A 22,604-nucleotide genomic window follows, 5' to 3' on the forward strand; every position below is an offset into this window, starting at 1 on the left:
TTATTATTATTATTATTATTATTGCCACTCAATTCTCTTATTATTATTTATTTATTTATTTATTTTGCTATATTTGCCACTAAATTCTTTTAGTTAATATATACTAATTAATTTTATAAATATAAATTTATTATATTCAAATTAACAATATTTTTTATTTTTTAAATTAGTTGATTTTGTCTTAAATTTTAGTTATGCTTAATTTATTTCTTATATTAGAAAACAAAATCTAACTTCTTGGTGTATGTCATTAGAGAGGTAAACAAATTGGGTTGAAAAAATCGTTTGGACCAATTCAAAATTTCGGGTTGGTTGAAGTGGTGACCCGAGAAACTTGAATAGAGTTTCCAACCTAGCTGAAACCTTTATTTTCTAGTTGAGTTGGGTTATTTTTTAAAAAATTCAACTCATCCATAATACAAATTTCATTAATAACTAAAGTTTAAATATCCAACATTTACAAGTCACAGTATAGTACTAACATCGATTACAAATATCAAATATTCTTAATATTCGTAAAAATAAGGAAAGGTTGGATCGGGTTGTAACCATGTTTTCGAGTTGGTAGGGTTGACCCGTCGAAAAAATGTCAACCACAAACTGATCGTGAGTTTTTGTTTTTCCAAAAATTTAATCCAGTACAAACAAGAAGAAAAAAAAAAAAAAAACTAACATAATCTAACCTTAATTCAGCTTTTATGGTTTTAGTTGGTAGTCGAGTTATTAAGTTATAATATGAACCCTCCTACTTAATATTTATAGAATTTTCTATAATTAATTATAGTAAGTTTATCATACCTATCTTTAAGCTCTATTAAAGTTGGAATTCTTTTTGTTTCATTGCATATTCAAAGTGTCCATTTGACTGCAAAAGAGAGGGAGAAGGGAGATTTGATAAGGTATGCCAATTCATAATATTATTATTATTATTATCGTCGTCATTTCATGGATTTAATTTAAATAATGAGACTAAATTAATCACTTTTTAAAACTAATCATAAAGCTTAAAGATATTATTGAGATAATTACTAAATTTTCGAATATTTTTATTAATATAGTCAACTTACAGAATTCAGCTCCCTTCTCAACCGAGAAGAATGCAGCTACTATCTCCATTTCTCTTGCTCTTCACCCTGTTTAATGCTGCAATGAACTCTACAAGGGCCCTTGACTTTAAAATTCAATCCGTCATTGTTGTTGACAAGTCTGGTAAAGGCAATTTCAAGACCATTCAAGCAGCCATCGACTCAGTTCCACTTAACAACAACAAATGGGTTAAGATTCAAGTCAATCCTGGTGTATACAGGTAATACAACGCATGAATATGCCTAATTCTAGAAAAGTTTTGTTCTAATATGGTCATTTGCAGAGAAAAGGTGACAATCACGTCAAAAAAACCATTCATTTTTCTACAAGGAGGTGACCGCAATACAACGATTATCACTTTCAATGACCATCAACAAACAGATACTAGCGCTACATTTAGTTCATTTGCTGATAACATTATTGTGAGAGGCATTACCTTTCAGGTATTGCAGCTTCTATAAATTGAACTTAAAGCTCATAGATGCATGAAGAGTATAAGTGTTAGTACACACCTGAGCAGTCAGAGAAGACTTCGATTGTTCAATCATTAATCATAGTCTATCTTATTTGAATTGTTGCTTTTATGCTTGCACTGCACACAGAACTACTTCAACCTGGCAAATGCTCCACAATTGTTTGTTCAAAGTGCTGAAACTTTCTATACACAAGCATTAGCTGCAAGAATCTACGGTGACAAATCGGCTTTTATCAACTGTGGATTCAAAGGGTTTCAAGACACATTATGGGATGTAAAAGGCCGCCATTATTTCAAAAGTTGTTACATTGAAGGTGCTATAGATTTCATCTTTGGTAATGGTCAATCAGTTTATGAGGTAATCGGTTCGACTTCCTTTTTCTGCAAACTGTCATTGGCGATGTTCTACTAATAACACAATTGGAGAGACTAAAAATGCAGGGCTGCTTGATATATGTTAATGTTGGACTTCTCCCTGAAGTCAACCAAGGATACATTACTGCACAAGGTCGACAATCCCCAAAAGATCTGAGCGGATTTGTATTTAAACAATGCACCATAATGGGGTCGGGCAAAGCTTTTTTGGGAAGAGCATATGGTCCTTTTTCTAGAGTTGTATTCGAAGATACTAACATGGGGAACGTGGTAGCACCAGAGGGATGGAATGCCTGGAACTTCAGGGGCAAAGAGTAAGTTCACAACCCAAAAAGATGAAAAAAAAAAAAAAAAAAAACTTTTAGAGTTCCAAGTTTTATTGTCAGGTTCTAATTGGTGTTACATTATGTAGGAAAAATTTTATGTACATCGAGTTGAATAGTAGGGGGATAGGATCTTCCCCTTCCAAAAGGGTTCCATGGGCAAAGACGCAATCTTCCCCTTCCAAAGGGGTTTCGTGGACAAAGACGCAAGGAGCCTCACAACTAAACAGCTACTCCGTGGAATCCTTCATTAACCAAGATGGGTGGATTCCCAAACTCCTTTGAAACACGGTTATACTTGAACTCATGATGATTAGACCTTAATTCTGTTAACTCACCCGGTGAATAAATTTAGGGTGGTTTAGTTTCATATTTTCCTTCTACAACAGGTATACAAATTTTATAAGAAATTTGTTTTGTGATTTGGGTTTCTTCTTCGGTTTTCAAGCTTTCTGTTTGGAAATGCTTCATTATAAAGAAAAAATGAAATTTGAGAACTCTATTCATGTTTCAAACCACACAATGATGTCCCACATTAGTGTGGAAACCTTCCCCTAGCAGTCGCGTTTTAAAGCCAGGGAAGTCCGAAAGGGGAAGCCCAAAGAGGACAATATTTGCTAGCGGTGGACCTGGGTCGTTACAAATAGTATCAGAGCCAGTCACCGGACGATGTGCCAGCCTTCTCGCTGTTCCCCGAAGGGGGTAGACACGAGGCAGTGTGCCAGTAAGGACGCTGGCCCCCAAAGGGGGTGGATTTGGGGCGGTCCCATAACGATTGGATAAAGGAACGAGTGCTAGTGAGGACGCTGGGTTCCGAAGGGGGGTAGATTGTGATGTCCCACATTGGTTGGGGAGGAGAACAAATCACCCTTTATAAGGGTGTGGAAACCTTCCCCGGGGCCCCAAAGGGGGGTGGATTTGGGGGCGGTCCCACATCGATTGGATAAAGAAATGAGTGCCAGCGAGGACGCTGGGTCCCGAAGGGGGGTGGATTGTGATGTCTCACATTGGTTGGGGAGGAGAACAAATCACCCTTTATAAAGGTGTGGAAACCTTCCCCTAGCAGACGCTTTAAAGCCAGGAGAAGCCCGAAAGTGAAAGCCTAAAGAGGACAATATCTGCTAGCGGTAGTTATGCGTCCCTTCCCCTAGCAGACGCTTTTAAAGCCAGGAGAAGCCCGAAAGGGAAAGCCCAAAGAGGACAATATCTGCTAGCGGTAGTTATGGGTCGTTACACAATATCTTTGAACTTGCAGAATCTTAGTAGAGTACCTGATAAAACATCTAAATTCTTAATGGTGAACAACCATAGCTTCTTCTTCTTGCAAACATCAAACACCATTGAATTGCCCGTTGAAGAATGGTTGGCATTTGAGGAAGCAGAATCGAACACTACTTTCTGATGAGGATTTTTCGAGTCTCATTCGAACTCACTCACGATTTCGGGCGCTGTATCAAAAATTTCAATACCTCTCAGAGTCATCAAAAATTGTTTCAAGAAAATTTAATCTTATTTTTCAAAACTTCATTAACTCTATGCTCAAATTTAATGCCAAGAACAACAAAAGCTAGAAAAAGAAAACTAGATTAATCCGTTTTGAAGTTGATCCTCTAAACTTTTACTAAACACTACACTCGAATGTTCTTCGAAACTGCTCCACTTCACCCCGTCACGAGTGTTAATATAAACGAAAATAAAAAAGAGATCAAGTTAGACGACCTAACAAAGTAGAAATTCACAAAAGGACGGATGATCGATGATCCACCTGATAGCGATACCAGCTAATTCTCATCAACAACCCTAACTAATTAAAATTTTCCCTAATTTTCCAATCCACTAAAAAAAACAGAGATTCGTGGATCGAATTCAGCCAGAAAACACCATTATGCTTCTGTTATTGAGACTGGAAATCTGAAAAATGAAAAGTGGCAGAGTCTGAATAGTTACCTGAGAAAATATCCAGCTTCTCGCCATGGACAGCCATAGCCAGATTCTTCGGCCTGCGAACATATGCGACAAATGCCATTGATTTGTCCGCCGAAGATTGGTTTGCATTTGAGGAAGCAAAATCGAACCCTACTTCTGATTAAGAGGTTTTCGTTTATTCGATCTTTAAATTTTGAAATCTTAATAAAAATTAATTAGCTTTATCAGATATAAATTAAAATTTTATATTCTAAATTTGACTAATTAAATATAAAATTGAAACTCTCGAGATAGGACCTACACCGAAACAAACGAACTCGGTGTTTACTAAGTGTGAGAAAAATCTATGTAATGACATTGCTGAAGACAGTGACAACCATGATGATGTCATTGACTTTCAACCGTGCGGAGTTTGAGCTCAATTAAAATATCAACACGGACAGAGAAAAAAATAGTGACGGACAAAGCAGCCCATGAATAGAATGAACTAGTTGTATACGACTTTGCCACCCATGATGACTATCTTTGTAGCAGTCCAAATCCACGGTTAGCAGATATTGTATGCTTTGACTCATTACGTATCGTTATTGGCCTCACGGTTTTAAAATACGTATAGTCATTTGACTCATTATGGGACAGATTCTGATAAAACCGACATGTAAAATCTTATCGTGAAATTAAAAAACTCGCTATTGATAAATAAATAAATAATTAAAAGAAAAAAGGCAAGATATTTTTAAAACAAGACAAAGCTCCAAGAACAAATACTCGATCAAATCAAGCGCTAGGCTCCACTATGAACTCCGATTAATTTCCATCTCAATTTCTATTGTAAACCATTTTACGCTATCTAAACGCTAAATTTCTAATGGCCCACGAACCCCCGAGTCTCCAAAGCACACCTAACTTGAGGCCTTAAGCGATCATACGCCACCCAGCCTTGAACTGTCCGCTGGTTGCTATTCATAACCAAAATCAGACGGTACAAAGATAAGGCTCTTTTCCGGCTTCTCTTCCACTCCCAAAACCATCGATAACCCACAAAATTTATCAACCCAGATTGTTCGACAGGAATCAAATCGTGGGTTGCTTCGAAATTCAAGCATTTTCGATTACCCAACAGGATTTGAGTCGAGGGTTTTTGAAATTGGTAACGAAATCGTTTTGGGAATTGTTTTTCCATGTTCTTAAATAAAACCCAGTCGCTGATTTTCGCTTGAGGGGCTGCATGAGTGGGCGAAACTCCTTTTGTAGGCTCTTCAAGTTTGGGAGCTTGAACTGGAAGCAAAAGCGACAGCAACAGCAACAGCAACAGCAGCAGCCATGGCTATTTGTTACACTCTCGCGCTCACTCAGACATACTCTTTTAGCTGTTTCAGATTTTCAATCCGTGAAGTTTCTTTATCGTGGCATTCTTCTCGAGTTCGTAATCGCTTCATTTCTTGCCGACGGTTGAAGAATCTGAATCAGGCTTGCATTTCTTCCAGCTCCAGGTAATTCCTATGACCGACAAAAAGGATTATATTGTAACATTGTGATGTTCTTGTCTGATGGAATTCGTAGAGGGTAAGTAGCTGGATTTGTTGTCTGATATACCTTAGCTTAGCCAATGATTTAGCTGATAAATGTTTCGGTTTGTTCATATAACAATTGATCCTGTGAGTTGGAATTTGAATGTCGTGGTTGGTGAAAGAGAGTCTTGTGCAACTGATGTTCTTATCATGTTGAGATAATGAAAATACGGCAACTTAGGTCCAATGGGCATATCTTGTATATCTCTAGGAGATCCCACATTGGTTGGAGAGGAGGACGAAACATTTCTTATAAGGTGTGGAAACCTCTCCCTAATAGATGCGTTTTAAAATTGTGAGGCTGACGGCGATATGTAACGGGTCAAAGCGGACAATATCTGCTAGTGATGAACTTGGGCTATTACAAATGGTATTAGAACAAGACACCGAGCGGTGTGCCATCAAGGATGTTGGGCCCCCAAGGGGGTAGATTATGAGATCCCACATTGGTTGGAGAGGAGAACAAAACATTTCTTATAGGGTGTGGAAACCTCTCCCTAATATATGTGTTTTAAAACTGTGAGGCTGATGGCGATATGTAACAGGTCAAAGCGGACAATATCTGAGTGATGAACATGGGCTATTACAAATGGTATTAGAGAAAGACAGTGAGGACGCTGGGCCCCCAAGGGGGGTGGATTATGAGATCTCACATTGGTTGGAGAGGAGAACGAAACATCTCTTATAGGGTGTGGAAACCTCTCCCTAATAAATGTGTTTTAAAACTGTGAGGTTGACGGCGATATGTAACGGGCCAAAGCAAGTTATATCTGAGCAATGAACTTGGGCTATTACAAATGATATTAGAGCAAGACAGTGAGCGGTGTGCTAGCGAGGACGCTGGGACCCCAAGGGGGGTGGAGTATGAGATCTCACATTGGTTGGAGAGGAGAATGAAACATTTCTTATAGGGTGTGGAAACCTCTCCCTAATAGACGCGTTTTAAAATCGTGAGGCTGACGGCGATATGTAACGGGACAAAGCAGACAATATATGCGCGATGAACTTGGGCTATTACAAATGGTATTAGAGCAAAACAGCGAGCCGTGTGCCAGCGAGGACGCTGGGACCCCAAGGGGGGTGGATTATGAGATCTCACATTGGTTGGAGAGGAGAACGAAACATTTCTTATAGGGTGTGGAAACCTCTCCCTAATAGACGCGTTTTAAAACTGTGAGGCTGACGGCAATACGTAACGGGCCAAAGCAGACAATATCTGCTAACGGTGAGCTTAGGCTATTACAATCTTCAAACTCCGAAACATTTGTGCTCACCAATTCCCTTTAGTTAATCTTGAAATATTGCTTTCTTGTTGGAATTTGTGATCAAAATCCCTCTCTACTGGAATTTTTTGGCTTCAGGCTTCAGAGAGTCATTTCGAAATGTTCAATAACCAACTCCGATGTAAAACTCGATCAAGTTTCTGTGGAAGATGATGTTCAAGAAGCTTTATCTTCTGTAGAAGCTGATTGTTCACTTTCAATCGTACAATTGAATTCTGGATTCCTGGAGGCTGATACATTGACTCTACAAACAGAACCTTTGGGTTTATTGACCGAACGAACTTATGTCGATAGTCTTTTGACAACTTTGCCTGTATGCTGCCTTGGTTATTTCTCCTTCTCTATGATTTAATGTAATTGACTTTTATGATGGAAGATAGTGTAATTAAATCAACTCTGGTTCTGTAATTGTAGGTTTTATCTGAGGGGGAGCAGAATGTGCTTGCGGCAACTCCAGCTCATCCTGCTGCATTGTACGGTAAGAACCTTCCGAAATTTTGATACTGAAATGTGAGATCCCACATGGTTGGGGAGGAGAACGAAGCATTCTTTATAAGGGTGTGGAAACCTCTCCTAACAGACGTGTTTTAGAAACCTTAAGGGGAAGCCCGAAAAGGAAAGCCCAAAGAGGACAATATCTGCTAGCGGTGGGCTTGGACCGTTACATGGTGCTAGAGATATCTCAATGTCTACTAGCTGTGGGCTTGGAATGTTTCAGCCATTGTATGACGACGATACTTGTAGATGTGAACTATAAGGCCTTTTTCGATCCTGGTGGTTGTTCCCAACCATAAATAATGCTGCTCTCTTACAGCTTTATACGCCACATGTATTGCGGGCAATTTGGTAGAACAGCTTTGGAATTTTGCTTGGCCTTCTGCCATTGCATTGCTTCATCACAGTCTTCTTCCAGTTGCAGTTATGGGATTCTTTACAAAGGTAACTAGCTGTTCGTCGAGATAAAACATTTTGAATTACGATGCAAGAGAACCCTTTCTAATATGTTAAACGTGTTAACAGCTTGCATTAATAGTCGGAGGTCCGTTGGTCGGGAAGTTTATGGATAATTTTCCGAGAGTACCTGCATATACTTGCCTGAACTGTGTTCAGGTAGGTCCATTCAAACATGCTTAATATAAGAAGTCAAATATTCGAGCACGCATGGAACTTAACTAGCCAAAGCCGTAGCACTCGACTTGAATATGGTCTGGTTTTTGTTAAATTTAAGGTTTCTCTGTTTTCATCAGGCTGCTGCTCAATTGCTATCTGCTTCAATGGTAATTTATGCCCATTCTATTCCACATTCTGCTGCATCATCATCCATACTTCTTCAGCCTTGGTTTATTACCCTGATTTTTGCTGGTGCCATAGAGAGGCTATCTGGAATAGCCTTGGGGGTTGCTATGGAGCGTGATTGGGTCGTCTTGGTACGTTCATTTTTAAATTATTTGTGTCCTTGTTATTCAAGATGTATCGCTAAAACTAGCGTTCTAATTCCACGTCAGTTAGCCGGAATCAATCGACCTATCGCACTTGCAGAAGCTAATGCTGTTCTTAATCGAATTGACCTTCTCTGTGAGGTAAATGAGCCTTCTGAGATCAACTTTTTTTTTTTCCAGATCCTTGTGATCTTGATTTTCTGTTTTTTAATGTGCAGATAGTTGGAGCATCTTTATTTGGCATTATCCTTTCCAAGTATGATCCAGTAACTTGCTTGAAGTTCGCTGCGGGTTTAATGTTATGGTCCTTGCCAGTCGTGGTAATTACTCGTTCCCGTGCTAACTAAATACGATTAGGAATCATAGACCTCTACAATGGTATGATATTGTCCACTTTGAGCATATTCGTGATTTTGCTTTAGGCTTCCCCAAAATGCCTCATACCAATGGAGATGTATTCCTTACTTATAAACTCATGATCATTTAGTCCTAAATTAGCCGATGTGGACTCGCTCCCAACAATTCTCAACAGTCCTCCCCTCGAACAAAATACACTATAGAGCCTCCCTTGAGGCCTATGGAGCCCTCGAATAGCCTCTATTAATCGAGGCTCGACTTCTTCTCTAGAACTCGAACAAAGTACACCCTTTGTTCAACACTTGAGTCACTTTTGACTCAACCTTTGAGGCTCACAACTTCTTTGTTCAACATTTGAAGATTCTATTGACATGGCTAAGTTAAGGGCATGACTCTGATACCATATAGGAATCACGGACCTCCACAATGGTATGATATTGTCCACTTTGAGCATAAGCTCGAGGTTTTGCTTTGGGCTTCCCCAAAAGGCCTCATACCAATAGATATGTATTCCTTATAAACCCATGATCATTTCCTAAATTAGTCAATGTCGGACTCCCTCCCGACAATCCTCAACAGATACTTCTTGAGAAATGAGTTTGTTAATCGTTACACGTGTTTTATCAGGTACTACTTACCTGGCTAACGAACCAACTCTCCACCGGTGTTCTTGATCGAGCAAAATGTTCGCAAACTTCTTGTGGCAATCCCACTGAAGTAACTTCACCTAGAGCTGATAGTATAAGTAAACCTTCACAAACTTTTATGTAATTTAATCAAGGGTCGTTCTGATAGTTTTTCTAATGATATCATTTATTGTGCTTTCAGTGGATGTGGGTGTAGAAGTTATTAAAAATGGATGGATGGAGTATTTACAGCAACCAGTTCTTCCTGCCAGCCTTGCCTATGTGCTTCTCTACTTCAATGCTGTTCTTGCTCCAGGCAGTTTGATGACAGCATTCTTAACTCAACAAGGTATGTTTACGACTTACTTGATATGATTATAATATTTCAAAATTTGTCGTTCGAAGAAAATGTAGCTTTAACGTGCACCCACCTCGTATAGAACCATTAGCTCTGTTATTCGTCTAAAACATTAGCTAGATCACATTGAAAAATTGGATTACATCAAATAATTTAATCCCATAGTCCTTAGAAAGTTATTGGATTCTAACTGCACAGCCCACGTCTACTGCTAACCGATATTGTCCTCTTTGAGCTTTCCCTTTCGGGCTTCCCCTCAATGTTTTTAAACCGCGTCTGATAGGGAGAGGTTTCCACATCCTTATAAAGAATACTTCGTACTCCTCCCCAACCGATGTGGGGATCTCACAATCCACCCCCTTCGAGGCCCAGCGTCTTCGTTGTTGCTCGTTCTCTTCTTTAATGGATGTGGGAACCCCCAATCCACCCCCCTTTGGGGCCCCAACATCCTTGTTGGCACATCACCTCGTGTCCACCCCCCTTTATGGCTCAACCTCCTCGCTGGCACATCGTCTGGTGTTTGGCTCTGATACCATTTGTAACAGCCCAAGCCCACCGCTATCAGATATTGTTCTCTTTTGGCTTTCCCTTTCGAGATTCCCCTCAAGGTTTTTAAAACGTGTTTGCTAGGGAAAGGTTTCCACACCCTTATGAAGAATGCATCGTTCTCCTCCCCAATCAATGTGAGATCTCACAACAACGCTACTAAAAGCCCCTACCCCAAGAAAGAGAGAAAAAAAAAACTAAAACTAAAACGTACACCAATACTCCTTTATTTATAACTCGTGCTAAATTATGTTTATTCCTTGACTTGCTTTCTTAGACTTTACTCTTTGGCTTCGAATGAGTAAACTTTTTTACTTCTGGTTGGTATTAACTTACAGGTCTTAGTCCATCAATAATTGGTGGTTTTAGTGGATTATGTGCTTTCATGGGTGTTACTGCAACCTTTGTATCCGCAAATTTGGTCAGACAATTCGGAATTTTGAAGGTTATATTTTCTTCTATGTTTGTTCTTGTAATTCCATGCTGTTCTATATTTTGATTGTAGTCTCATGCACTTCCTAGTTCCATTTTTCAGGCTGGAGCAGTTGGATTAATATTTCAAGCTGCACTTCTAACAGTTGCTGTTGCTGTGTACTGGAGCGGGCCTCTTTCCCGGCAGAGCGCTCTTCTTTTCTTCTTATCTATGATCGTAAGGATCTAACGACCTGATTCATCTTGTGTATCGGACGTTACTGAACCCTTAACGTTCTAATTGTCCTATATGCAGGTATTATCGAGGCTGGGACACATGTCGTATGATGTCGTGGGGCAACAGATTCTTCAAACCGGGATACCATCATCGAAAACGAACCTCATTGCATCAACTGAGGTCTCAGTTGCTAGTTTAGCAGAGTCTATAATGTTGGGAGTTGCAATAATTGCAAACGATACTTCGCATTTTGGATTTCTAGCGATGCTATCACTTTTGGCTGTTGTTGGAGCTGCAGTGATGTTCTGCCACTGGTTGTTGAATCCAACTGATGAACAAAGAAAACTTTTCTCTTTCAGCTCTCCCTTTGAGGTACGTACGCTAAAACTCGTTATGTAAACAAGGTGCACGTTGTGGTTCCAATCTAGAACTCATTATGAAAAATATGCTCAGCTAAAACAAGATGCCCTTTTCAATCTAGAAGGATCGACGAAATGTCGTGCCACTATAGATACGGGATCTTCGATATTGGGTATATAAGTAGGTCTTCAGTTGTCAACCAGAGACTTGAGATTCTTGTCTTTTAACTCTTAACGAACGGGTTAGGGAAAATGTAGGTGGATCTAAGCGCAGACAGGTCATAAGGGTCTCTGGCCAACTAAATGTAGTAAGGTCAGATAATGGTTGTAACAGCTCAAGTCTACAAGTCTACTGTTAGTACATATTGTCTTCTTTGGGCTTTCCCTTTCGGGCTTTCCCTCAAAGTTTTTAAAATGCGTTTGTTAGAGAGAGGTTTCCACTCTTATAAAGAATGTTTTGTTCTCCTCCCCAACCGACGTGGGATCTCACAATCCACCCCCTTAGGGGCCCAGCATTCTCGCTGGTACTTGTTCCTTTCTCTAATCGATATGGGACCCCCAATCTACCCTCTTTCAGGGCCCACGCCCTTGCTGGCACACTGCCTCATGTCCACCCCCCTTCGGAGTTCAGCCTTCTCGTTGGCACATCGCCCAGTGTCTTAACTCTGAAACCATTTGTAACGGCCCAAGCCCGGGCCCACTACTAGCAAATATTGTCCTCTTTGGGCTTTCCCTTTCAAGCTTCACCTCAAGTTTTTTAAAATGCGTCTACTAGAGAGAGGTTTCCACACCCTTATAAAAAAAATTTCGATCTTCTCCCAACCGATGTGGGATCCTCCAGTCCACCCTGCTTCTGGGCCCAACATCCTTGCTAGCATATTGTCTCATGTCCACCCCATTCGAGGCTCAGCCTCCTCGCTGGCACATAGTCCAATGTCTGGCTCTGATACCATTTGTAGCGGCCCAAGCCCACCACTAGTAGATACTGTTCTCTTTGGGCTTTCCCTTTTGAGATTCCTCCAACGTTTTTAAAACGCGTCTGTTAGGGAGATGTTTCCACACTCTTCTAAAGAATGCTGGATATGCATTTGGTACCATAAACTTCCAAAATCATTTTTTATCATTTGCAAGTAACTTGGAGGATGAGGATTATTGTTTAATGTTGCCTGACAATTCATTCAATTCATTCAATGTTGGCAGATGCCCTGATGCTAAAGCTATGCTTGACATAAGCTGGAGCTGTTGGATTCTTGATACATAGGACACAAATTAATATGTAAGTTGTGGAGGGTCAAGTTCATACTATCCTCTCTTTCATGTGCTCATATTTATTTTGTGGGTAAATGAATACACAATGAAATGAAATTAACCAGCCACCACATATTTCAAATGCTAGACACTAGATTCAACATATATTCTGACATTGTACATACATTTCCTGTTCATCTTGTAAAGCAATCACTCCATTTAGCTTCATTACTGTTGAGAATCTGAGAATCTTTTAGTGAAGCGCTCACCGCTAGTTGATATTATCTGCTTTGGCCCGATACATATCACCATCGGCCTCACGATTTTAAAATGTGTCTGCTAGGGAGAGGTTTCCATTCCAACCGATGTGGAATCTCACAATCCATTCCCTTGGAGGCCAGCGTCCTCGCTGGTACACCATTTAGTGTCCAGCTCTGTAAAATGTAATAGCTTAAGCCCACCGCCAGTAAATATTGTTTGCTTTGACCTGTTACGTATCGCCGTCGGCCAAACGTGCTTAAAAATTCCAACGGGCCAAAACGGATAATATTTACTAGCAATAGGCTTGGGCTGTTATAAATTGGATTGTGAGATCTCACATCGGTTGGAGAGGAGAACGAAGCATTCCTTATAAGGGTGTGGAAACCTCTCCCTAGTAGACGCGTTTTAAAATACGTAACGAGTCAAAACAGACAATATCTACTAGTGGTAGGCTTGAACTTGACTCTTCGATGTTCTTCATTTCATTCTTGCCCTGCTTGTCCTTGCCTCATTGTGGCATTTATTGGTGGGGGGGCTGCCTCATTCAAAGCCATTTACCTTATGGGTTAGCTTTTTCTTTTTTCCACTCAGTTTCCTTTCACCAGCCAGCCAGGTTAAAGAGGCTCAGATGACACTTCTAGTGATAGAAAAAGGAAGGGTCAGTCTATTCTCCTTTGTGCAATGGAATCTTCTTTTTTTGCTATATTCTTTGAAACTCATGCATTCAACTTTTCCAAACTGAACCACTATCTCGACCCCAATTCGAGTGTAGAGTCCAAACACGTTAGTTCTACTCGGTCTTCTTTGATCTGAAACTAAATTGATTGAAGTAGACAAGATAGATGTAACCATTCACTGAACCACCAAATACCGTTCAATGAAATAGAAAAACATCAATCTTCTTGTCGAATCTATATCGACGTCACATCATCTCTCAAATTTAGTAGATGGAAAATGACCATTGATGTCGAATATGCATTGACGTGTTAGAAGGAAGACCTTATTTTCTTATGGGAGTCGCAAATAATGTGGGTACTTTTACTTTCAGTGTTTAATCCTAAATATTTTCTTGTCATCAAAAGAATACCTTATTCATGAATAAATTATGACGAAAATCAAATCTATAATAGATTAAGCTCACCACGAGTAGATATTGTCCTCTTTGGGATTTTCTTCCGAGAAAATATGTTTACTAGAGAGAAGTTTTCACACCCTTGAATGTTTTACTCTCTCTCCAACCGAAGTGGGGTCTCACAATCCATCCTCCTTAGGGGACCTACATCCTCACTAGCACACCAAATGGTATCAAGGCTAGACACTGGATAGTGTGCCAACGACGACGCTGGCTCCCAAGGGGGTGGATTGTGAGATCCCACGTCGGTTGGAGAGGAAAACAAAATATTTCTTATAACGGTGTAAAAACTTCTCCCTAATAGACGTCGAGGGGAAGCCCAGAAGGGAAAACCTAAAAAAAACAGAGTTTGAACTATTACATAATCGATTTTTGGGAAAACAATCGGTTCACGAATTGATTCATCACATACAAACAAACAATCTTAATCCCAAAAAAGAGCCTAGAATCGTGAACACGATAAACTCGACTTGAACCTAAGTTAACTGAATTGGTCAAAGTAGACCAGATATATCAAACCTTGCAGGAACTACAATGCCTTTTTAGTTTCGAAGTCCCAAGCACAAAAGCCAAGAAGTAGAAATCTTTGCGAACCCAAGTGCGTGCATTGGCCGTTGGGCAGCGGCAGCGGCTCGTAGAGGTCACGCAGCACTTGGCCTCGTAAGCCTACAAAGGCTCACCATAGCCGCAGCCATGTACGCACGTGCACCTTTTTCCTAACTTTTCCGAATTATTTATTTATTTTCAAAATTTTCCTATTTTAAATTTTTTTATCGTCTCTTTAATTAATTTATATATATCTTTAAATTTAAATTTTATTGGACTGAATAATCGAAAAATTAAAATAAAATATGCAATAAAAATACAGAAATTGAATAAATAAATTTTCCTTTATTGATTTAACGTTATTATAGTTAAAACAAAATACACGTGGACGATTCCTAAAAAGTCAAATTACGTAATTGCCTTGTCGATTAATTTTAATATTTTTTAATTATAAAAATAAAAAAAATAAAATAAAAAAGGAGTTGCTTTAGAGTTCCTTTAATATTTTATGAGTGAAAAAGTTGATTCTTTCTTTCTAAAAGTTTGGAATTAATATTATTTTAGTCTAAAAATTTGATTAAACCCTTTTTTTTTTTTTTTTAATTATGCCTTAAAATAACATTTTTAAATTGAGTTGTTTTATCGGTCTACGTTAGGTCTTTGGAGCCATGTTCTTCGGGGTCAAGAAACTCATAATACTTTTAAATTGAATCTTACATTCTAAGGTCTCTAGTAAGACGTGTCATCTTAATACACGGGATAGTTAAGAAGAATTTTCACTCCTACTGAACTGACCTTCAGTATAAAAGGAAGGAATATTGTCCGTTTTGTCCATTATGTATCGCCGTCAGCCTCACAATTTTAAAACGCATCTGAAAGGGAGAGATTTTCACCCCCTGGTAAAGAATAATTGGCAATCCACTCCCTTGAGAGCCTAACGTCCTCGCTAGCACACAGTTCAGTAACAATCTAAGCTCATCACTAGCAAATATTGTCGATGAGGTTTGGGTCTTGTGGGAGTTTGAGGCAATCAAAACAGCATCCCTCTCCCCAAAACTAGAAAGATAAAAGAATTTCTTGGCTACTCTGTTACAAAGGCCAACGCCCCATGTTTACCCCCAAAAAACACCCTCGAGAAAACACATTTCTAGATCGACATCAATGGCTGCCTTGAAAATTGAGTTTTTGGTTATGCTGTCTCTGTTTCTTTCTTTGTTTCTCTCTCTCTCCCATCTCTGTTCTTCATTTCTAGAGAGAGAGAGAGAGAGCTTTCTTTCCCATTTCCATCAATCCCCATATCATGTGACCATTTTTTAATCTCTCTTCTTCAACAAAAGAAGAGAAAAAAAAGGAACCCCGAAACCCAAAACACCCTCTTCATCATTTCCCATAATCCAATGCTCCCCCTCCACTTTGTTCATCATTTTTAGATAGACAATTTTTGAAAGAAAATGATTTTTTTTTTTTTTTTATGGAAATCTGTCTCTTTCTCTATCTACAGGTACTTTCTCAATGACATTACATCACTAACTTGTTATTAACACCTTGTGTTTGAATTCTATTGTGTATATATATGTCTACTCAGCTCCCCGACTCATGTGCCTATTAGGTGTTTGATAAAATGCCTAAGTGAAAAAAAAGTGTCTCATTTTCGTTTCTTTTTTCTTTTTTTTTTCTTTTTTTTTTGCTTTTCTTATGTTATTCTCATCACAAGGTTCTGTTGTTGTTGTTGGGTGCCACAGTGATTTGAACTTGAAAGCTCCCATCTTTTCATGTCTATCGACTCTGATAGTTGATACATCACTTGGCTTGTTCATGTCGTCTTTTGACTCCCTATTTCTCCTCTCTCTGCCTTCTACTTCATGTCAAGCACTGTGTTGAAGTAAAAATACCCAAATAGCTTTACTTCTGAAAGAGAGGGAATTAGAGAGAGAACCCAAATGAGGTCTTCTGTGGGAGGAGGAGGAGGAGAAACTTCTAAGAAGAAAGCAATGTGGCTGTATCCTAAGGTCATGGGCTTTATCCCTTCTGAGCGATGGGGGCATTCTGCTTGTTATTACCAAGGAAATGTCTATGTTTTTGGGGTATGTTCTTTTTTCTTCGTTTGATTTCCTTTGAGATTGTCTGAAACTCTGCAACTGAGCTGTTTAAGCTGTATGTCTTCATCAATTCTACTAGGAAATGGATACTCTGCTCTTTTCTCTCTCCCTTTTTTGTTCCTGTTATTTCTCTGTTCATCTGAATAGCTATCTTTGACTAAAAACAGGCTTATCTTTCTCTGGTTTTAGTTTTTAGTTACTCAAATTTGTACACACAGTTAAACTGCTGGCTGGGAAATTCTCCTCTAACCCTCTTGATTTTCTCATCTTGCACACACTCTAAGCTTGGCACTGTTTACATTAATTATTGGGTCTAGACTCATGTGTAAGAAAAAGATTCATATAAGAAAAAGAAAATCTGATGTTGTGTATGAGGGAAATCCTTTTGAGTTATGTTCCTGTGAATGTTTTATGCTTTCTTTATGTGTTTCTATGCTGTTTTTGTGATTTGTTCTTCCAATACTCCAATCTAGGGATGCTGTGGGGGATTGCATTTCAGTGATGTTCTTGTACTTAATCTTGATACCATGCTCTGGACCAACATGGTAACGACGGGACACAGTCCGGGACCGAGAGACAGCCACGGCGCTGTAATTGTTGGAAACCAAATGATAGTTTTTGGTGGTACAAATGGCTCTAAGAAGGTAAATGATCTTCACATTTTGGACCTTGGAACCAAGGAATGGACACAACCTGAATGTAAAGGGAATCCACCAGCACCACGAGAAAGTCACACGGCTACACTCATTGGAGATGACAAACTGGTTATTTTCGGGGGAAGTGGAGAGGGCGAATCGAATTACTTGAATGATCTGCACATTTTGAACCTCAAGACTATGGTGTGGATGAATACAGAGGTGAGGGGTGATGTTCCAATTCCTAGGGATAGTCATTCTGCTACAGCAGTTGGTCACAAGCTGTTAGTTTATGGCGGGGACTGTGGAGATAGATATCAAGGGGGCGTCGATATGCTCGACATGCGCTCGCTGACTTGGTCTAGAGTATTGATCTTTCTTTCAACTATTTTGCTTTGGAAATTGGCAATGATCTTTGTCTCAATGGCTGTTTCATCTTTTTTGTCAATAGTTGTGTGTTCAAGGATCTTCACCTGGTGTTCGGGCAGGTCATGCTGCGGTTAATATTGCAACGAAGGCAAGTCGTTATGCTGCGGTTGATATTATTGTATAATCGAAAACACAAACATTCAGAACCTCATGATCGTGTCATCTGCTGCTTTAGGCCACGACTGATCTTTCCTATATGCAGGTATACATCCTAGGTGGGGTTGGAGATAGACAATACTACAACGATGCATGGGTGCTTGATTTATGTACGTGCTCGTGGACTCAGCTCGAAACGTGCGGTCAACAACCTCAAGGAAGATTTTCTCACACAGCTGTGGTTGCAGACTCGGACATCGTCATATATGGAGGGTAGTTTAGCGCTAAACTTTATAGACATTGAGCGACATTCCTGATTCGGGTTCCTCGATTCATTTGTTTTCTGTGTTATTTTGTGGAATTCGTAGGTGTGGGGAGGATGAACGACCTCTCAATGATCTGTTGGTCTTGCAACTCGGAGCAGCGCATCCAAATGGTCGTTACAATGTTTCGATGTGCAAAATTTTTGGAAACCACTGGAATAATCAGAGTAAGAATTCTTTCAGAGAAGATCAGAGCGGCATGGTACGAAAACACACAACTCAAGTACATAAGTTTTTATTGCATTGTCGTGAAGTTGTTGTTGTTATATCATTTGGTGTTTTCATTGAATCAGAAAACGAAGCTTATGGGGAACAACATAAACCTGATTAGGAAGGGAGATCATGAACCGAAATCGGAGACAAAACACGCTGCTCAGTTCATGTCAGGTCAGTTTCAGTGTTAGTTTCTCGAGTCGACTCTCGATTACAAAACGTGTTCGATGTGCTTGAACGATCTAGCTTTCATTACGTTTCCAGAGACGTTGCATCCAAAACGGAGGAGAACCATGAATCCGAAAGTGTGGGAGGTTGAATCTGAGCAAGAGGAACATTCTTTGTCGCTGTCCCAGCATTCATCGCCATCACAATCCGATCAAGAACAAACCCCAGCTCGAAAAGTCTCTGATTCAGTAACAAGCTCCCAAGGAGGAGGATTACGACTTCTTAAGCGTGTGAATCATAGCTCAACTAGCGAACCGTACAGCATTTCTAGGACTCAACCCGAGTTCCAAAATGTTGTCCAAAGCACTCCACAGCAAGAGCTTTCATATTTCGGACACCAGCATCAACTAAAGACCGAACAGCAGCAGCTTCTCCATGTCGTGGGCGAACGACACAAGTCCTTGGAGACTGGTCTCATTCAAAACCCGGTAGCTTATCTCAATAATACACCATAACATATCATCAAGAGCAACATTCCTGACATGTACATCTTTATCACTTTTTAATACTTCAACGTCGTGTTTGTTTCAGATTGGATCGGAGGTGCGTGGAAGAGTTGACGGGGCGTTCGACTCTGGCTTCCTGATGACTGCTACTGTCAATGGGAAAGTATACAGAGGTGTCCTGTTCGCACCCGTAAGCGTTGCCAATAACTCAAACTTTCTTCCTCTCCTTTCAAGTAGATAAACAAATGAAAACTTTTCCAAGATATTGAAAAGTCTTGTGTTGAATCAGGGACCTGGGGTCTTCTCAAGAGCAGCCAGCATTGTAACAGAAAGTCCCCCTCTTCCTACAAACACAGTTTTGTACTCGAATCACATAGAACCGTCGAAAAACTCGCAGCAACGACCGATGGTTCTGATGTCCGAGTCAGCTCAGAGCTTGAGGCAACCTCAACCAGGTCCACCTCCAGTTCCAATCATAAAACCAAGTCCATCTTCATTGCCTGTCAAGCTTAGAGATGATCTTCAGGGTGTGTTTTTAACATTAGGAGGACCTGGAAATGGATCTGTGTGAGAATGAGACCAAAAAAAAAAAAAATGTAAAAACATGTTGGAAGAACAGAAAATGTTTGTAAACACAGTTTTGTATCTTGAATTGTAGGAATTACCACATTTACAAAAGGGATCCGTTCGGTTTTCCATATTTCGATTGTAAAATTTGAATCCTTTGTTTCTCTTCATCGTCTAGGTCATCCTTAAGAATGAAAATTTAGATCCTTACACAGTTTCGAATTTAGAACATTTGAACTTTTGATCTCTTAGTCGATAATATATACTTAAATTAATTGTGCTATACTTAAGTTGACAACAACTCGACCGATCTCTCAGTCAATTTAAATCAAATATATATTTAATATATTTTGGAATTAAAAAAAAAAAAAAAAAAACAAAACAAAAAGAAAGAGACAAGAAAATGTGATGTGTAGGGAGTAGGACGTTAGTTCACTGTTAGTTATGGGTCCCACACAAGGACCAAATTAAATAAAATTAAAATTAAAATTAAAATAAGATTTCCTGAAAAAGAAAAAAGAAAGGACGTGGGGCCCACTAGGCCTCCCGCGCATCGCGCGCGATACTGTCGAGGTGTCAAAAAGCTTCTTTTTTTGTGAAAATAATATTAAAATAAGAGAGAAGGAAATGGGGTGGTCTGTGTCAGCAGCTGTCTGATCTGTCTGCCACGTCAGCAAGTGATTGATTTATGGTAGAAATAAATGAAAGAGATTTAGAGAGAAAGAGAGAGAGTGAGAGAGAGAGAGAGAGATAGTGGTGTGAATTGATGGGGCTTTCTAATGTCACCGGTCGTGTCGAGTTTGTTGATGTGACAGCTGACCTTCCCATCTCGCTACGTCATCCACGTATCCTCTCTGACTTTATTCGTACGCTTCCGCCTTCTTTACCTCACTGCCCCCAACTCTTCTCCTCTCGCCAGGTGTCTTTTTTTATTTATTTATTTATTCTGTTTGAGTCTGCTTGTTCCTTAATGGGCCTTTTTATTTTGGGCTCCCACACTTAATGGGCCTCATTCCTTTAGGACCATTTTCTTTAAGTTGAGTTTAGAAGGAATTTGGATCGACTAACCCTAGGGTGTTTGTAGATTGGATCGAGTTGGGTTGGATTGTTTTCGATTAGATTGGGTTGGGTCGGATCAGGTTAGGTTGGATCGAACCCGATAGACCTAACTCAATTGTTTAGATAGGGTTGAGTTGGGTTGGATTAGATTGGATCGGGTCGGATCAAGTTGGTTTGGTTCAATCCGATATAGCTTTAGGGGAACCTAAAGTTATCATTTATTTGAACGGAAGAGAATTCAAATAAGTATGAATTAACCCTAAGATTGATCAGGGTTTTCAAATCATGAGTTAAACGTACCGTATGAGAAGTTGTCAGTGTAGGCTCATCTTAAAAGGTATACTATCTTCAGTGTAAAGTATCCAATTATTTTTTCGGGTCATAATTAATTGTTTTGTGAAGTGTCTCGCTTCTATAACTCTCGAACATATTAAAAGGTTATCGATATTGCTATGTAGGAATCTCAGCTCAAATTTTCTAAAATGTCACCTAATTTGGTGAACTTAAAAGCATTTCTGACGAGAAGAATAAGGTAACTGGTATATCGACTTAAGGTACAAATTTATTCGAACATAATTCGGTTGTAGAATGACCTACGTTAGTTCCAAAATTAGTTTATTAAACACTAAGATTTTTTTGGTGTGAAAATGGTTGATTCGGCCAAATACGGCAATTGACCTAACTTTGATGGTTTTGTCTGATAATATTATACTTCATCGAGAGTTCAAGTGTTAATTCTCTCCCTTTCATATCAAATTTGGTCTGTTCGTTTCCCTCTCCAACCAATGTGGAATCTCACAATCCATCTCCCTTGGGGTCCAACGTTCTCGTTGGCATGCCACCCGGTATATAGCTCTAATATCATTTGTAACAGTCCAAGCCCACAGCTAGCACATATTGTCTGCTTCGGCCCGTTACGTATCGACGTCAGCTTCAAGATATTAAAACGTGTCTACTAGGAAGAGGTTTCTATACCTTATAAGAAACGTTTCATTTCCCTCTTTAATCAATGTGGGATCCCCACAATCCACCCCCTTCAAGGCCCAATGTCTTCACTGACACACCGTCCAATGTCCATTCCCTCCCCCCCTTCAGGGCCCAACATCCTCACTAGCACACCACTCCGTATCTGGCTCTAATACCATTTGTAACAGCACAAGCCCATCGTTAGCATGTATTGTCCTCTTTAGGACAAACCAGACAATATCTACTAGCAGTGGGCTTGTGCTGTTACAAATAGTATAGATCCAGACACCGATCAATGTGCTAGTAAGGACGTTGCACCCCTAAGAAGGATGGATTGTGAGATCACACATCAATTAGAGAGTGGAACGAAGCACTCCCGTTTTAAAATCGTGATGTTGACAACAATACGTAACGGGCGAAAGCGAATAATACATGATCTCAAAACTATAAAAATTCAGGGTTTTAATCGATATAATTATTAGTGATAAAACATTCGTTTACGAATGAAGAACTCTTTTGACTTATAAACTACAAATCTTTCTCTAAATGTTCAAGTAATCTTCAAAGATCCAACTGATACTTTAGTGGCAGCTAGCAGACAACCAAAATAAATTAGCACCTGATTGGAATCTTCAACAGTATGATTTTGGAGTAAATTAATTTGGGATAATGAAAGCTTTTTCTCCTAAAAAAGTAGCAATCATCTCTAACTTTTGACTCATTTCTTATTTAGCAAACACAAACAACAGCAGATCCAAGATTTGCCTCGGGAGACTCGAACTTAACTGCTCTGCTTTTGGAGATGATCGAGACTTCACTCGACGTCTCGAGCCATCTGGGTCAAGCGTCTCTTTTGATTTCTCTAAGTTAAGATAGAAGCTCGAATGAAAACGAATATTTCATATGAAAGAGTGTGCATCATGAGTTTTCGAGCTAGCTTATGTGCACAAGACAACCTACCTGATACCTCATCATTTGGGTAT

At 39.5% G+C, this 22,604-nt stretch overlaps 3 protein-coding genes and 1 pseudogene across 5 annotated transcripts; all 4 read left to right on the forward strand.

Annotated features, from left to right (window-relative positions):
• Window positions 1-993: 993 nt before the first annotated feature.
• LOC147790411 (putative pectinesterase 29) lies at window positions 994-2,640 on the forward strand. Its single transcript, XM_087128680.1, has 3 exons — window positions 994-1,308; window positions 1,468-1,529; window positions 1,644-2,640. The coding sequence occupies exons 1-3, from the start codon at window positions 1,098-1,100 to the stop codon at window positions 1,971-1,973; spliced, it is 603 nt and encodes a 200-aa protein (XP_086984806.1). The 5' UTR covers window positions 994-1,097; the 3' UTR covers window positions 1,974-2,640.
• LOC147790412 (putative pectinesterase 52 pseudogene) lies at window positions 1,997-2,544 on the forward strand (annotated as a pseudogene).
• Window positions 2,641-5,046: 2,406 nt separating the features above from the next.
• On the forward strand, window positions 5,047-12,849 carry LOC111804724 (solute carrier family 40 member 3, chloroplastic). The gene is made up of 14 exons (XM_023689492.2): window positions 5,047-5,678; window positions 7,118-7,352; window positions 7,454-7,517; window positions 7,854-7,978; window positions 8,060-8,149; window positions 8,287-8,466; window positions 8,545-8,619; window positions 8,697-8,798; window positions 9,463-9,580; window positions 9,664-9,810; window positions 10,704-10,810; window positions 10,901-11,014; window positions 11,093-11,386; window positions 12,574-12,849. Exons 1-14 carry the CDS (start codon window positions 5,509-5,511, stop codon window positions 12,580-12,582), a joined length of 1,830 nt encoding a protein of 609 aa, XP_023545260.2. The 5' UTR covers window positions 5,047-5,508; the 3' UTR covers window positions 12,583-12,849.
• Window positions 12,850-15,650: 2,801 nt separating this feature from the next.
• Window positions 15,651-19,766, forward strand: LOC111804721 (uncharacterized). 3 transcript variants are annotated; one of them, XM_023689487.2, is made up of 10 exons: window positions 15,651-16,061; window positions 16,303-16,644; window positions 17,133-17,660; window positions 17,746-17,811; window positions 17,926-18,092; window positions 18,188-18,344; window positions 18,436-18,529; window positions 18,620-19,011; window positions 19,115-19,219; window positions 19,319-19,766. In XM_023689487.2, the coding sequence occupies exons 2-10, from the start codon at window positions 16,501-16,503 to the stop codon at window positions 19,598-19,600; spliced, it is 1,935 nt and encodes a 644-aa protein (XP_023545255.2). In that variant the 5' UTR covers window positions 15,651-16,061; window positions 16,303-16,500; the 3' UTR covers window positions 19,601-19,766. The 3 variants fall into 3 exon arrangements, with proteins under 3 accessions (XP_023545255.2, XP_023545256.2, XP_023545254.2); XM_023689488.2 differs by lacking the exon at window positions 16,303-16,644; XM_023689486.2 differs by lacking the exon at window positions 15,651-16,061 and having other exon boundaries at window positions 16,164-16,644.
• Window positions 19,767-22,604: the final 2,838 nt, after the last annotated feature.

This window comes from Cucurbita pepo, chromosome 11 (genome assembly GCF_057944985.1).
Source record: "Cucurbita pepo subsp. pepo isolate OVF chromosome 11, ASM5794498v1, whole genome shotgun sequence".
NCBI lineage: Eukaryota > Viridiplantae > Streptophyta > Magnoliopsida > Cucurbitales > Cucurbitaceae > Cucurbita > Cucurbita pepo.